The 16092-nt window shown below is 36.3% G+C and overlaps 2 protein-coding genes and 1 long non-coding RNA gene across 5 annotated transcripts in view; 2 read left to right on the top strand and 1 right to left on the bottom strand.

Moving 5' to 3' along the window:
• LOC145977465 (proteolipid protein 2) overlaps window positions 1-5479 on the top strand; it is a 9128-nt gene extending 3649 nt beyond the window's left edge. For all 3 annotated transcript variants that reach the window (XM_083109492.1, XM_083109494.1, XM_083109493.1), the window contains exons 2-5: window positions 1400-1554; window positions 2227-2400; window positions 3195-3293; window positions 3565-5479. In XM_083109492.1, the coding sequence (XP_082965618.1) occupies window positions 1420-1554; window positions 2227-2400; window positions 3195-3293; window positions 3565-3699 (543 nt within the window). In that variant the 5' untranslated portion in view covers window positions 1400-1419 and the 3' untranslated portion in view covers window positions 3700-5479. The remainder of the gene's footprint in view (window positions 1-1399; window positions 1555-2226; window positions 2401-3194; window positions 3294-3564) is intronic.
• On the bottom strand, window positions 5314-11666 carry LOC145977464 (uncharacterized). Its single transcript, XM_083109490.1, is given in 5 exon segments — window positions 5314-6023; window positions 6477-6978; window positions 7855-8027; window positions 11473-11514; window positions 11517-11666. Coding segments are annotated over 5 exon segments (1179 nt in total). The 5' UTR covers window positions 11652-11666; the 3' UTR covers window positions 5314-5696.
• On the top strand, window positions 11655-16092 carry LOC145977466 (uncharacterized). The gene is made up of 3 exons (XR_014440507.1): window positions 11655-12527; window positions 13126-13292; window positions 14510-16092. It is a non-coding gene; the product is annotated as an uncharacterized LOC145977466 (long non-coding RNA).

The following is a 16092-nucleotide window of genomic DNA, read 5'->3' as shown; positions in this document are numbered from 1 at the left end:
ATTTATCGAGTGAACGAGTTTCAAACTTCTTATCTGCGATAGCAAAAGTCAAAATAACTGATTTCATAAAATGTCATTCTATCTTGCTCGCTCTTATGTGTGCCTGTCTCACTTTTTTGTTCTCGGCGAGTTGTATTTTTGAAATAAGGTTAATGAATAAGATCATGGCTGCTTCTCCGAACAATGAAATCTTATAAGTTGAGAACGCTGTGCTTTGTCATCGATAAATATGTATAAGCAAGTGAGAAAGTATATAATAGTTGTGAATAAAATTGCTATCGATTAGATGGAAATATGTAAAGGCAGATATTACAACGATATTGTATTAAATCGTGCGTTTAATTCTAAATAAACTTGAGCATATATAATTAAAAGATAGTATAAATAATAATTCCTGAGCATGTCTTGAAAATACAGGAAATATCCTGGATCAGTTGTATCCCATTTCTTTGGTATTTTTTGACAGAAGGAATTTTACATTTTAAAAAGATATTTTAATCTAGGATTTATAACTTAATTGCGCGATTTATTTTTCGTAAATTTAAATTTTTAATTAAATATTTTTAAGTTATATCATTAAAGTACTCTCTAAAAATGAATCAGTGTATTATCACTGTAATCAGTGCTGTACTTATAACTGCTTGTAATCAGTGCATATTTACTGTTTTTCAATGATAGTTATCATTGAAAAACAGTAAATGCTCACTGATTACAAGCAGTTATAAGTACAGCACTGATTACAGTGATAATACACTGATTCACTTTTAGAGAAAATAATTTCAGATTAAAATCTCAAAATATCGTCAAAGTTTTAAAAATATTTAACATATTTAATTAATGATTATTCACAATTTTTGGCTTAAAAAAAAAAACCCTTTGTTTAGAGTCCCTAGCTTTTTCAGCCAAAGAGACTATATCTAAACCTTTATTTCTTTTTCCTATAATACATTTCATTCAATTTTTGGCTTATATTTAAATCTAACTTTAAATTCCACTATAATTTGTCAAATCCCGCGATATTTTTTGTAAATGAAAATAATAACACTCAAAAAACTGGAGTGTTTTTTTATGCAATCGAATATACATGCTTTAAGAAACAATGCTTCACATTCATACATGATGAATGCACGTGTTTATACATATATCTACAGTGTGACACCTTTCCTTCTACACATGTATGTGTACCACCATCGATAGGCCTTCGTATTATTTGTTTATATTAAGGTTCATTTCTCTTTCTAATCCTTCTTTCCTGGATCAATCAATGCTCAATGAGCTCTTAGACGTGTCCTTGCAAAGTAAACGCCAACGTCGTCTCGGATATCGAATCAGGTGGCGGTAACTTATAAAGTAGTGACGTAAACATGCGACGTTACTGCATACATTTGTTATGTTATAGTTTTAGAGTAACCGGAGACGATGGATCAAGGCTTCCCGGGGCAGCACACCACCACGACCACCGTGACGACTTCCACTACGACCACCCAGCCCAATATACGGTTTGATCCGTCATACGCGAGGACATTGCCTGGAATTTTAAAAATCGTGCAAGTGGTAAGTCCATGCATTTCTTTTTCTAGAGAAAGAAGTGTTTTTTTTTTATGTAATGGAACACGCAAACGTAACGTCAATATTTCATATTATTCTTGAAAGGGCACTGCTAGCAACCCTCAATATAAATAGTGTTTCAACACAATATTCTCTATAAATTGGTTGTTAAACTGAAAGTTTATATTGGTTAATTTGAAAAATTATGTGCGAGATAAATCTTTTTTTAATACCATAAATCTTAAATAATATAATTATATATATATATATATTTATGAATAATATACATATATATAAATATATATAATTATATATATAATTATATTATGTAATATAATTATATATTATATCTTTAATCACATGTATAATTTTTTTATGTGAAAACATTAACTAATAACTTGTTAATCGAGATTATATTAAAAATTACTAAAAGATTTAAAGAAAGATGTAAAAAAGTTTGCCCTATTAAATGTGCATACACAATACGTATAAACGTGCGTTCGTATCGTTAGTTAAGATTACAATGGTATAAACATCTCGTTGCGTCATAGACCACAATGGATTCTTAAATCTCATATCGGTTGCAAGAACCGTGAGGCTTTATACCTACATAGTATTTTGCATAGCTGGGTAACACAGAATTTCTTGAATGATAATCACGTTGGGCTTTTCTTTCAGGTGCTAAATCTCTTGGGCTTTATATGCATAACGGTGTCAAGTCACAGCAGCCATAGTCGGGGAGGATGGTTCAATACCGTATCTATGATTGGTTTCTGGTTTACTGGAATCCTGCTTGTCTTCTACTTGTTCCACATCATCGAGAAGTTTTCCAGAATCCCGTGGCTTAAGATTGTAAGTTTTCGGTAGTTAGTTGTCGCTAGCTGCTGACTCGTATCCTCTGGTCGCAAGATTTTCTATTTTATTCGCGCGAAGAGATATGCGCCTAAAATAAATGTAAATAGAAATAAGTAGGCGATTGGTGAATGGGTCGTACGTTCGATAAACATATGTATGAGACGTGTGGATACACGCATGTAATATTCGTGATACGCGGGAACCAGGGAGTGAAAGCTTGTTAGAAAGTTTGTACGCAGAAATCTAAAAATCGATCTGTGTCATTCCAACTTTTACACTCACGGGTGAACGATCGATCGTGAGCGACGTAACGAGGACAGCCGTCGTTTCTGTGCTGGATCCAATAATCACTCATAATCGGATTATCCTTTTTTAAAAGCGCACACATAGACGTAGTGTACGTAGCATTACGTGGCGCGTCTCGTAATATCGCGTAACATCTCCCAGAATCGGTAGATTGCGCATCCGTTGTATCGTTACGCGAATTCACTCCCTAAAAGTGAATCAGTGTATTATCACTGTAATCAGTGCTGTACTTATAACTGCTTGTAATCAGTGAGTATTTACTGTTTTTCAGTGATAATACACTGATTCACTCTAGTGAAAGTAGTATATTATCACTGAAAAACAATAAATACTCACTGATTACAAGCAGTTATAAGTACAGCACTGATTACAGTGATAATACACTGATTCACTTTTAGAGAGCAGCCACGCCCGAGTACAGTTTAACGATTTTTATCCTTATCGAGAATATTATCTATATCTAATTTATTATATAATATTTTTAGGAATTCGTATTCTGCACGATATGGACAGTTTTCTATTTATTGGCCGCTTCCCTCGCAGCTGATTACGCACGTCACACCGAGGCCTTTGGTGTTGCAGCGGTATATAAGAATTCTATATATATTATTATTATTATTTTCATTATTATTATGCCTTGCATAAATAACGCAAATGTCGAAAAGATGTCGATAACACCATTTAAATTATTTTTATCGAAACAAAAGGAAAAATATAAATCATTGTATAAAAAATAACGATATTAAGGACAAATATAAATCTAGTGGACATCTTTTCGAGTTTCGTACTCTTAGGATATTTCTTGAAAATAGTACATAAGCTTTCTTATACTGAGACGTATTATATTTCCCACAGTTTTTCGGTTTTTGCGCGATGGTGGCGTACGGTTACGACGCTTGGCTCAAGTTCCGCGCCGTAAAGAGCGGTGGGTTGGCGCAGGGTCAGCATACACCGAAACAAGTATCCACCGTCACCAGTCCAGCGTATTAAAATCCAAGGGAGGGTGGGGTCCCGAGGCAGATGGACCACCGGTCGACCGATTGGACTGATCGATCGATCGATACATATCGTTACCTTTGTGCGGGGCCAGCTCTTTTGTAACTCCAGACGTGTTTCTTTCTCGCGCCGAATCTCAACTCGCGACACGCACGGCGCGTGCTTCTCTCGGCTCAACGCTTTTTCCGTTCGCTCGCACGTGTGCGTCGCGTGTGTTTTTGTGCGTGCGTACATTCGTTTATTTACACCCACGCACGCGTACACTCGACTTTTCTTTCCTCTACTTTCTTCTCTTTTTGTACTTGTAACAAGGCAATAATCTACACTACGCTGTAGCGTATCGTTGACTTATATTCTAACACGAAGAAACGATGCGCTCATGTATGCATTATTCTCCATCGAACAACGATTGTTAATATTTTGTAATAATGTTTGCCGCATCTTTACTGTCTATCGATTCTATTCGATGTTATTTATACGACGATGTACATGTACATACATACACATACAGATCTATATGTATATACATACATATACGTTGTTGAAACTATATTTTAAATCATTGTTGAAATTGAAGCAACGTTTTCACGCATCATGGCACAGCGAGACTCGGACGCGATATCGAGTGCTGGTGCGACTGTTAGATCTATTTTAATCTTCTCGGTCCTTGTTTGCAATTGGTCCAGCTAATCTTGTCTTATATAAATACAAATGCATGAATGTAGAGAGATAATAGCGAAGCATTATCTCTATATAAAATATGAGTCTCAAGAGTATATTTGAATGCTTGCAAACAAGGACAGAGCATCCATAAATTGAAATACCGAAATACAGTATTCTCCTTCTTGTTGTATGTAGCCTTCTTAGACTGTCGTATAAATTTTCTAGATTGTGTTCGATATTACGCTTCGCGATTCCTTGGAGGGATAAAAAATATAGTTACATTTGTGCAAATTATACTAAGAAGAAAATTAATAGAATAATGTTATATGTGGTCACATATACACGAACACACACATACACTTATACAGATAGATTATTTAATTCTTGAGTCAGTCTATTGGTTCGCAATGAACATATTCACCGTATTAATCATCATATCAAATCATTGTATGGCGTTATTCGATATGCGTAATCTCGTATGATGACGTTCACGAGATTCTTTATATCAAGGACAGGACTAATTTGTTACGAAGAGTATCTAATACTTTCTATTGCGGCTCGCGCGTAAAACTATATTTACTATTTTTGTTAACTTTACTAAGATTTTGAATCTATACAAGTACACATTTCACGGTATACACCGATATCAATGTCTAGTTAAAGAGATCTGGCGAATATTACTATAGATATTACTATGTATTATGAGACGATCGATGAAATAACTTCAACATCGGTAAGTGTTCAATGAAATAAATTATTGTAGTTTCCCGAATGTGTAATTCGATTCGCTACCGATGGTTCTTTCGATATAGGAAGAAATGATTGTCGTGTGTGTAAAGTATTACAAATATATTAGAATAAGATTATATATATGTATACATATATATACGCACGAATTATCTTCGTAAATGTATTTTATTTAAGATAAAAATTTATCTTTATTTTCTTTCGGAAAACTTTGAAAAAAAAGCAATTTCTTCACTTAGTATTGTTATGCGACACGTAAAATTGTGAAGAATTGCATCAATCTCCATATATTTTCGCTCATTTTATGCTGATAATGTCATGTGTGGATATATATTATTAATATATCTTGATTTATATATATATACATTAACTTATTTATTAAACGTCATTTACACTAAATGCATAATCTTACATGTATTACAGTACGTATTACTGTTAAGTTCTAGATATCTTAACTTACTTATCAACTTTAATTAAATCATAAAAAAATACATGAATATGATTCTCTCGAGTTACAATACGCGTTAAGGGCGACGAGAACGATGGCGAGTGTGCATGGAAACGCGAGTTAATCTCGTCTCTTAATTTCTGTACTGAAATTGAGGCCGGCGCGCCTGCTTTTTGCCCATTGACGAGAGATCGATGGTCTTTCCGTCCGGAAGTACCAGCTTGTTCTCCTGGTAATCCACGAAGCCGTTCTCCTCCTCCTCCTCCCGTTGTTCCTCATCGCACTTGATCCCGGTCTCATACGTGTATTCGCGTCGGAGTCCGTCCGGATCGATGTATCCGTATTTGCCACTCGTTATGCAATCCACGCCGATCGTCTCCTCCTTGTACGACCCGTCGTCGTTTTCGAAGCCCCACGTGATGGAACCGTCCTCGTTGTCGTGTTGATATCTCCTGATAATCTGTAATACATTTTTATTTATGGAGCCTCGTAATCATAATATATTCGTTCGAATATTTTATCATGCTTTCCCAAAGAAAAAAAAGAGAATTCCAGGGTATCTTTCACGGTCCACAGCGCATTACGAAGTTGGTATGATCCAAGGCTCGTTTAAAGACAAACTGCCATACTGTCGTTCCGTAAATTCGACCAGCGTTGTGTAATACCTGAACAGATTTCTCTCTCGACCGCATTTTATGAATTATCGAGTATTGAAATAAGAACGAGCTGAACGCCGGATGATTCCGTCTTTCATCTGTCAACTTCAAATAATAATTCGCACGATCGATATTTTTATGAACGTTGAAAAATTTGACACAGAAATTTGTCTTAACATTCCATCCTGAGCTTGTTTTGATAAATCGGGAATTGATACGATTTCCGAGGACGACTTTCGGATCGACTTCAACCTTACCTGCGCTACCGGCTTCTTGCCGCGAATCTCGAAAGCCTGGGACGGTTTCACCGGCTTAGGCGGCGGCTTGATCGGTTGTCTGAACGCGACATCGTCGACGATCTGCTTCCTCGGGGCTTTCGTGGGTTTCTGCGTTGGACGATACTGAACGGGCTGTGGGGATGACGTCACGAGGGTTTGCCGGGCAACGCTCGTCGGTGTGACTGTCACCTGGGGTGGACGATACACTGGTGGTCCAGAAGCCGGCGGTGTCGGGGCGCCGAGCGGTCGCACCGGTGGTGGCACCACGCGTGGCACTTCCTCGCTCACCACTTCCTCGCTGTTCGGTTCCTGGCTTAGATCCTCGTCGTCGCGTTCGCGGATGGAATCGCGCGACACGTCCTCGTCCTCGGGCACCTCGTTCACCGGCTTCACATTATGCGAGAATAGCGGCGCAGTCGCCGGCAAATTCGGTCGAAGTGGACGGAATGTAGCGGGTGTGTCGTCCCCAGGTCCACGAGGTCTGTAATTTTAATCATTTTAATCATTTGACAGGTACATATATATTTTATATATATTTTACATAACACGTGTGTGCTATAGTTTTTAAAAGTACTTATAGTTATTTCTAAAATGTGTGCTGTTAAATTATATATTACATATTTTTTAAATATGTATATTATTAATATTTTATCCTTTTTGTAAATTCGCAAAAATGAGGATTGTAAACAAAATATACGTAGAACTATCAACTGTGAAGATTATTTTTTTTTTTTTATATTTCTCTCTTTTTCTATTTATATATTTACATATCTGTGACCACGCATATGGAACGGTATTTCTATTTTTTCTTGTTTCGTTTTGCAAGCCTACCCAGAAACGATAAATTTGTATTTGTTAGTAATTGCGTAATCAGACGATTTTCAAATTCTTGCCGATAATTTCGCATTTCCTGCTTCGCGCAAGAGTACGGACGTTGCATCAAACCTGAGTTGTCCGTTAGATTAATTAACAGCGGTATATTTTGCACCTTCCAGATAGATATGCGCACACCATGCAAACTGGTTTTCCAACCTTTCCTTTTCCTAGCTCGAATAACTTTATTCATACAGCTTGATTATGCGGATACTTTGAGTATGCGATTATTTATATTCGTCATGGCTAATTGTAAGTTTTCTCTAACAAGGTTATATTCTATTTTAATATATCATCGAGGCAAAAACGACGTAAATTTCAATTTTTCTGTATTAATATAATTGTCAAGAGTGGAAACAACAAAGAAATATATATATTATCAAAACAAATTTATTACGACAAATGTAAAAATAAATTTATCGCATACTCTATCGATTAACTATCTTACGAGCTAAATGAGATGATTAATTATCGAATGCATTACTTGAAGCCGATTGGTCGGCGAAGCCGCTGATTAGGGAAGGCAGGTGATGGACCAGCATTTGGCCGAAGAGATTGAGGTGGTAATTTTTGATAACGATTCGCTCGTACAGGGATCGGCGCCCCTTTTTGCCCTTCTTGAAACTGTGCCGAACATGCGGCGACGCACGCCAAAAACTGAAAATCAAAAATTGCGTTTTCATCCTTGCTGTTTAAAAAAAAGCTTAATCAGATACATTAATTATAGAGCACAATTATTGTGAACAATTGTAAAAAGTTTCCCATGAACGATTATGTCAGGTGTTTTTTATACACTTGTATGATTAATATATGTATATATGTGTGTTCTAGATATGGATACGATTTAATCGACTACTTTCTGCTGCGCTCTTTAAATTGTACGCTAATTATGTGAAATTTATAATTTACGATTTTTCCCAAGTTTTCACCGCGGTAATTCCGTCGAGGTTTTTTTTATTTTGCAATTCTACGCGCGACGTTAATAATGTATAACGCTAATGATAATGTGCAACAAGTATTATTTGCGCGTTACACGAATTTCTATCGCGATTCCCCGATCGATGAACGGCAACGAGCGCAGCGAAAAACTATTCGTCACGCCCGCGTGTAACGCGAAACTTGTTCCACGATATGTACACGATATTCCGGTTTGCGCTTTGCGTTACAAGTACGGCACCGGCTTGCATACATACGCAAAATCGTCTCGCCCAAGAGAAAAGAGAAAGTGATTCGGTTTGAGGGCTTTAAGTCGCGGCATTCTTTCGATCCTGCGTATAGATACACGCGTAATCGTTTAATTGACGTGACATTTAAACGACGACGAAATACGTAAAGGAGGGGGATGCGTTTTGTACGTTTGAATTGGAAAAATCGCGGTAGAATTAGAAATGCGGTAGAAATTAGAATAACCGTTTATAAGTTCTTTCACTTTCATCGATTCCTTCATATATTTCCAGCATACGATTGAGTTTAGTTGTTTATAGGCAGACATAAACCAGAAATGAAAAAGAAAAGCTATTAAATTATATTTCCACTTTCTTGAACTTTAATATAATGAGAGAAATTTATATTTTTATTAATATTTTTTATTCAGGAAATTTTTTCTTCTGTTCCTAATCTTTTTTATTCGAGAAAATCTTTTAATTTTTTTGTCACAAAAATTCCTTTTAAGTCTTATAGATACTTCCCTAATCTTATCGTATTAAAAATCCACTTTATAGAGTTCAATATATATTTTTAAATATGGTACACACAATAGAGGAAACATTTTAAAGAATCACAGCAGAAAAACATTTACATGCATGTAAAATACATTAAAATACGGACATGCAAGATATATAACACTTATAAAAATTACATAGAATGTCTTGAATTTTCTTGCGAATTAGACTTTAGTCTTGTCATAAATCGCGTTAAAAGTTATCATATTAATTAAATTTTTGGAATACAAATATACCTGTATCCAATACACTTTACGTTGACCAAATGTACTCAATATTAAGCGAATTCTAGCACGCGTTTGGTGCAACTTGGAGTAAAACCATCGGCGTGGAGCCGGCCAATTCTCTTTTCTTTTACGGTTCTCCAAGTCGAGGCACGCGCAAGATACGGCGAAAAATCTGCAACTTTCTTACACCGAACGCTTTCACTCGTTCGCCATGAATTATTAAGTCGATTTTCGGCGCTGCTCGGGGTGTGTATAAATCTCATCTCGACCTTCCGCTCGTGGAAACCAGAATCGTATATATGGGCAAAGACCTCCTTCTCCGCACGCACAAGACGTCGCGTTCGCTAATTTACCGGTTACATGGTGATTTCTGTAATGATGTACACGCACGCGAGCGATCTCTCGTACGATAAAAGCGGTAGCTTTTAATCGCTTAAGAATTCTTAATTATTTCTCAGACGAGGAAAATTTTAAGTTGCTAACAAATTAGTTTCCTTTTTTCTTAATAAATGAAAATGTCAAAAAATTTAAGCTTCAAGTTAAATGTATTCATAAATAGTAAATGAGTGTGAGACATAATTCAAGCTTATCATGATGTGCACCAGTGTGTAGATGCAATCGTGTTATTTTCGTGCAATTTATGTTACAACAGTTCCCCAACTCCATTAAACAAATTATCTCGCTTAAGAAATACGCGAGTCTGAGCACCGGACTGCGCGCGTTTAAGTACTTGACATGCTTTTGTACAGGTGCTCAAGTGTTTAAATTCGCCGCACGCAAGTCTAGTACCTACCACTTATTATACACGTCGCCGAAATTTCACTGTGTCGATCGAGGGTTAAAAATGAAAGTAATAAGTGGAATCGCGCTGTTACGCGCAAAAGAAAGTGAATGTAATTTCACGATGCGAGGGTATAAAAAGAATTGCCAGGAAAAGATAGTCATTGTAAAAAGACTTATGATTAGACTACGTTTATTTGTCTTAACGCACGCCATGTTTTAATTATTTTATACTATTTATATAGTTTATTTATTTATTTATATTTGTATTTATTGTATTTATTTATATTTATTTATTTATATTTATTATATTTATTTATTGTATGTTATTTTTATTTATTTATTTATTCATGTGTATATATGTATAATATAATATTTTAAAAATATTAATTAAATATACGATAAAATTATGCTCGAATGTTATATAATTTATTTCGTGTCACGGTTTAGTAAAAGTCAACCGATTTTATAAGCGACATATTTTATAATCAACATGTTATGTAATTAAAATATTCAATAGATGTATTATATAAGATTGAATTGGATATGTAATATTGGATAGTATCCATATATCAGCACTGTATTTTAAGAAACATGGTATTAAAAAAATATTTTTAAAGTCTTACTATCTAATATTACATCACGTTAAAGATATAGGGAAGAAATAAATCATGATATTAAAATGAGATATTTTTAAAGTTTTACTATCTAATATTACATCACGTTAAAGATATAGGAAAGAAATAAATCATAAGCACGAAAGATATGATATATTAGCTAGATATAATCGTCTATTGCTATAATAATCATAATTTATTTTTCTAATAAAGGATATAGGATCAAGTTTTGTACAATCAGATATATGTAAACTTTGAATACGACTATACTATTGATATATATAAAATATGAATGAATTAGAAAAGAGATTGTCAAAGGAATTTATACGTATCCTGCAAAACTATGAATTTTTAATGCTTGAAAAATTACTCGATTTATTCACAATTAAAATTGTCAAATAATTAATAAATAATTTAATTATTTTTTAACTCAATTAATTTTTGATCAAAATTTCAAATATGTTATAAAAAATCCTTCTATACATCAACTATTTGTAAACATTTCACAGAAAAAAAACGATTATTCGTATTTAATCTTTGAGAGAAATATAGATGTAGATTAAAAATAACCAGATGCGAAAAAATTCAGAGATTTGCAAAATTGCTTCTGATTGTAAAAATGTCAAAATTCAATTTAACCGGACAGTTCCTCCCATCCAAAGTTTACGTGTTTCGTAAATGCACATTTCGTAACTTACCACGGAACCGGAATAAGGGTGTTCGGAGGATACTCTCGTATTGTTTTAGGGGTACTCACGATCACTGCGACGCGCATGGCCGTGTTGTCCCTCGTCGCAATGTTGTGAGTGCACTAGGTGTGGTGGCCGTGGCGCGTTTGTGCCTCACACTACCGCGAACGACTCCCCGTCTCCGCGTTCTTATACTTATATCCCCGTTGAAATTCCTATGGCAGCAGCACGCAGGCCAACTTTCCATCGGCCAGGATTGTGTTCCGCGCTCGATGTGCTCCACGTAGAGGAGGAACGCTCCTCTCTTTTTACCCCATCGGCATCGAGATTGGCGTCATGCCAAGCTGATCGATCTCAGGGCTAATTTATTATACCGTCGATACGCTGCGAACTTGACCGTCGGATTTGTTTTAAAGCTTTCCTTGCGCTTTGATCGTTCGCGTGGATCTGATCGAAGAGGATCAACGCGAGATCCTCGATTGATTCGCGAGCAGATCGCTCCAATGATTGCCCATCTTGTTGTAAATATTGCTCTTTTTTTTCTCGTGTGATAAATTGAAAAGATTTATGAATTTGAGATATTTTTATCAAAATTTCACGATATCATCGGATTATTTTGACAGCAAGTAGCATCTGCTTAGAAGAAACAGTTTATTTCTAAATGACAAGAGTTTCGAGGATCACAAACGAATGTATAAAGATCGACAATGAGACTCGATCGAAATCTCACGATGACTCGTGCATATAATATCATCAATCTTGTCGCCGCTTATTGCTGTGTGTTTTAAGTTCGAATTATTGAGTTTTCTCTACCGTCAAAAGTCAAGATTGATGAGAGATCCTGCGACATGTTTAGAATCATGACGATCATTAATTGAGATGACGCGAGATTATTCGTCAAGAATAAGAATTCCTTGTCCATGTATGCGAAAGGTGATTTTATATTTTATTTATCTACGATTAATTATAATTTTTGTCTCGTTTGAAAATTGCATAGGATATTATATTGCATCGAGATCTTATACGCATTTTTAAACGATAACGGATCATGATGGAGTAAGCAATGGACCAATGGAGTAATAAAAGATGGTTGATTGGCTGTCTTGATGCTCATCACGTAAATGTCAGTTGGAACCTCTAATTATTGCATAATATTGTGTCCTGTCAATTTTACGTCACTCGCGAGAATCATTATTACAGTGTCGTTTTTGCAATAAACGGAGTTGGAGAGTTTCATTTGCATTAAATATTCATGACGCTTATAAAAAAGACTGAAAAGAGATTAAAACGATTAAATATTATAAATATTCTGTATTCTGTTTATATTTTAAGATTGTCATATTTTTCATATTTTCTCTTTTTATTTATAATTAAGTTTATGTAGAATCTTTGTATTAATTTATTTCTGATACTAATCTTTTGTATTATTATTATGGGATTAGAACAGAAATTATTGCTCACACAATAGAATTTATTCTCTCATTTAATGTCATATATAGCTTCATGTCATTATATATGAACAACGAGAAAGTTAAACGATGGAAAATTTTGAAAAAATGGATATAATAGGATTATATTGTAGGATTATATTATAAATTGTATGTATTATGATTATATTATAGATTTCAATTCGAGAAATTAGTGTTTTATACATGATTTATATAAATTAATAATTAGTTTTATATAAATAATTTCTTCATAAAGATTTATATTATCACTAGGGAAGCGGTTCGGCGAAAGAGAAGTAGGACTTGCGTAGGACTTTTTGTGACTTTGTATTCTCTTCGATGGAAGTTGCTGGAAACTCGTCCTGCACTTCTGCTTCGCAGGAGTGTAGTTGGATTAGGATGCACCTGATGCCAAGGCGACATTCCACTCTTACATTTAGGTATATTTCATATTTTTTTCCGCTATTCCCTGTTTTTAATTTTATGATATTTATAAGTTATTCTAAAGAGAATTAAACGCAGCATGATGTCTGATTCTGTATGATGCTTGTACATCAATTATGTATTATTTAATCGGATGGTTAACAGAATTTTTATTATTTTATTCCGATAAAAATTTTAACGATACTCTTTCATTTTAGATTGCAAGACAGAATCGTCGTCTCTACTTCATGCCCTCAAATAACCTTCATTTTATAAATCGTAAATAATAATTAATTAAATAATAATTAATTATTTAAATAATAATCACAGCTAATTCACAATTAATAATTCAGATTTAATTACAAATTTTAGAATTTGTAAACTTGTAATCATTAGATCTCGGAGAGTAATTTACTTAACGAGAAAAGCTACACACTTTCTTCATCAACGTGTTCTTCTCCTTCATCATTTTTACATTTTCTGGAGGAGTATTCCTTCGCAGGCGTAACAGGCCAACATATTTAGCTACCTAGGTGGTAGCTTTTTCGGGAATACACCCCTGCGCACTCCTCCGCCCGATGACGATGAAAGGAGTGCTGCTTTTAAAGGCAGCTCGCGTCGCGTCGCTTGGAAGGCTCACCCGTCCAAGGTCAGTGCCGTGGCCGACGAAGGAGCGGATCGGCTCCACATGTACCGATCCTCATCGACTGTGACGGTAATCCTGCCGGTGCAGGAATGCAATTCGACGACGATGGATGTGCGAGTTCGCGAGTGCTTCACGTATACGAGTGATAGTTATAGTACGCGTTCGATGAGAGCGGAGTTTTTATTAATTTTTTTTTTTGATGAAAAACACTCGTGCCTCTCGTTGATGATGATTTTTTTTCTTTAACTGACATTGTATACGCGCTCCAAGTTTTGTAGCTTATTAAAGTTTATTTGTGTCGTCGCGCGATCCACGAAAGTATGCGAGTCGAACCTTCATCAGGATTCTTCAAAATGTCAGGGCGGCGTACGTTGAAATTATACAGCTTGCAGACATTATCGAGGCTCAATGTAGATTAACATGAATGCTTCATGAATGTGTCATTTCTTTGTCTCATTGTCAGATCAATTTGTCTTTTTTTATTCAATCGAAAAATTCAAGACATCATACGTCTCTAATTTAGAAGATCTACATGAGAATGAAATAAGAATGTTATACGATTCTTGCTAATGTAAAACTAAATTTCAGACAGAAGCTAAAGCTGTGAGTCCAAAATCATCGGATCCGACTGCATCCTTGCATCCGAGAGCGAAAGCGTCGTCTCGTATCCCCTTCGAGAGGAGAAGCAGAGAGTCAAGAATTCCGCAGAGGGTCCCCTTCGCTCTACTGCAGGCAGGTTGGTGGACGGATACAGGCGCAAGCAGGTAGGTAGGTAGGTAGATAGGTAGGTAGGTAGGTGGTGCACCGGAGCAGGCATTCTCTCTTGGGAAGAGACGACGACGACGAGTGAGCGAGCTCAGACGAATCGTCGAGGCTCGAAACCCCCGCGGAACCGGTTCTCCGCGTTCTTCTTCTCCTCCTCCCCTTCCCTCCCACCCCGAGGTCTCTTTTTTTTCTCCACGCGTGTCGCGCGGTCGACGTCGCACAGGCGTCGACTGCTACCACGATAGGCTACCGCCCGCGGGAATCGCGTTTTAAAAACGCACTCTTTTGTGCGTACGCATGTGTATACCTTTTATGATTAATTGCCTGTGATTCCTGCCGGCGATGGGATGCAGAAGCGAATGGTAGAGAGGAGAGCTCTCGCGGCGCGCACTCTTTGCACCCGTGGATGGCGGCGAAGTGCCCTCCGCTCGCGGAGGGAATTCGCGGTCGCGGTCGAGGCCCCGCGAGTGCAGTAACGCGTCTCACCTGTTGCCGTCTCGTAACCGTTTTCTGTGCCGGTTCGGTTCTCTCCCGCCCTTGCCGCGATCTCGGAGTGACGTCGAATGCGAATAGCAACTTGTAGGCATCGCGACCTGGGAGAGATCGTAGAATTCGACGATGATTGAGTGAGATTTCTCGAGGATGTCGAGTGTTTCTCGATTCTTGATACTCTGAAAAATGAATAGGCAGAAGGGGATTTATGATAAAATGCTAAAATAAATTGGAGGGAATTTATGATAAAATGCTAAATTTTTGCGCTTATTTATAAAGAGCTAATTACGATGAAAGATTCTTATCTGGATAATTTAATGTCGGAAAGAAAGAAGCGTAAATCATCTCCTTTTATTGATTTTATTTACGAGCAATATCGATTTAAATCGAGTAATTTACATGTTTCCTTTCATCGACTCGCGATTTTGAATTATGATATTTTTAACGAGTCTATATGATTGCTTAATATTTTAAATACTGGTGCTACTGTTGCTCTTAGCGTTTACCTTACATTTTAACATTCAAGATTTGGCGAAATTTACATTTGCATCATGCTTCGCGTGCGCTTGATAATATGTTACATAAAAGAGTTAAAAAATTTAAATTAATAACAAGTACCGTATATCAATCGCATCAATCAATCCGTTCAGAGATGCACCTGTCGTCGGTACATCGTCGTTTCCTTTATCGTTGTGCACATCGTGCACGGTAGAAGGGAACGCAGTCGAGCGTGTCTTGCAATTTTGCAGGAATGGCATCGCGAGCCTCCGTCACTTTCGATAGCGCAATTCTGCGGTCCCTTCGCGCATTTTGTAATTTCGCATAAAAGTAAGTAACATGACATTTCTCTCCCTCTCTCTCTCTCTCTCTCTCTCTTCACTTGAGAATTTTCTGATATATTTGATATATTTCTA

This window comes from Camponotus vicinus, unplaced genomic scaffold, assembly GCF_025532165.1.
Source record: "Camponotus vicinus isolate PSW18456_S1 unplaced genomic scaffold, iyCamVici1.0 SCAF_9, whole genome shotgun sequence".
Taxonomy (NCBI): domain Eukaryota; kingdom Metazoa; phylum Arthropoda; class Insecta; order Hymenoptera; family Formicidae; genus Camponotus; species Camponotus vicinus.
The sequence above is the reverse complement of the archived record's forward strand: the minus strand, read 5'-3'. Positions and strand labels throughout refer to the sequence as shown.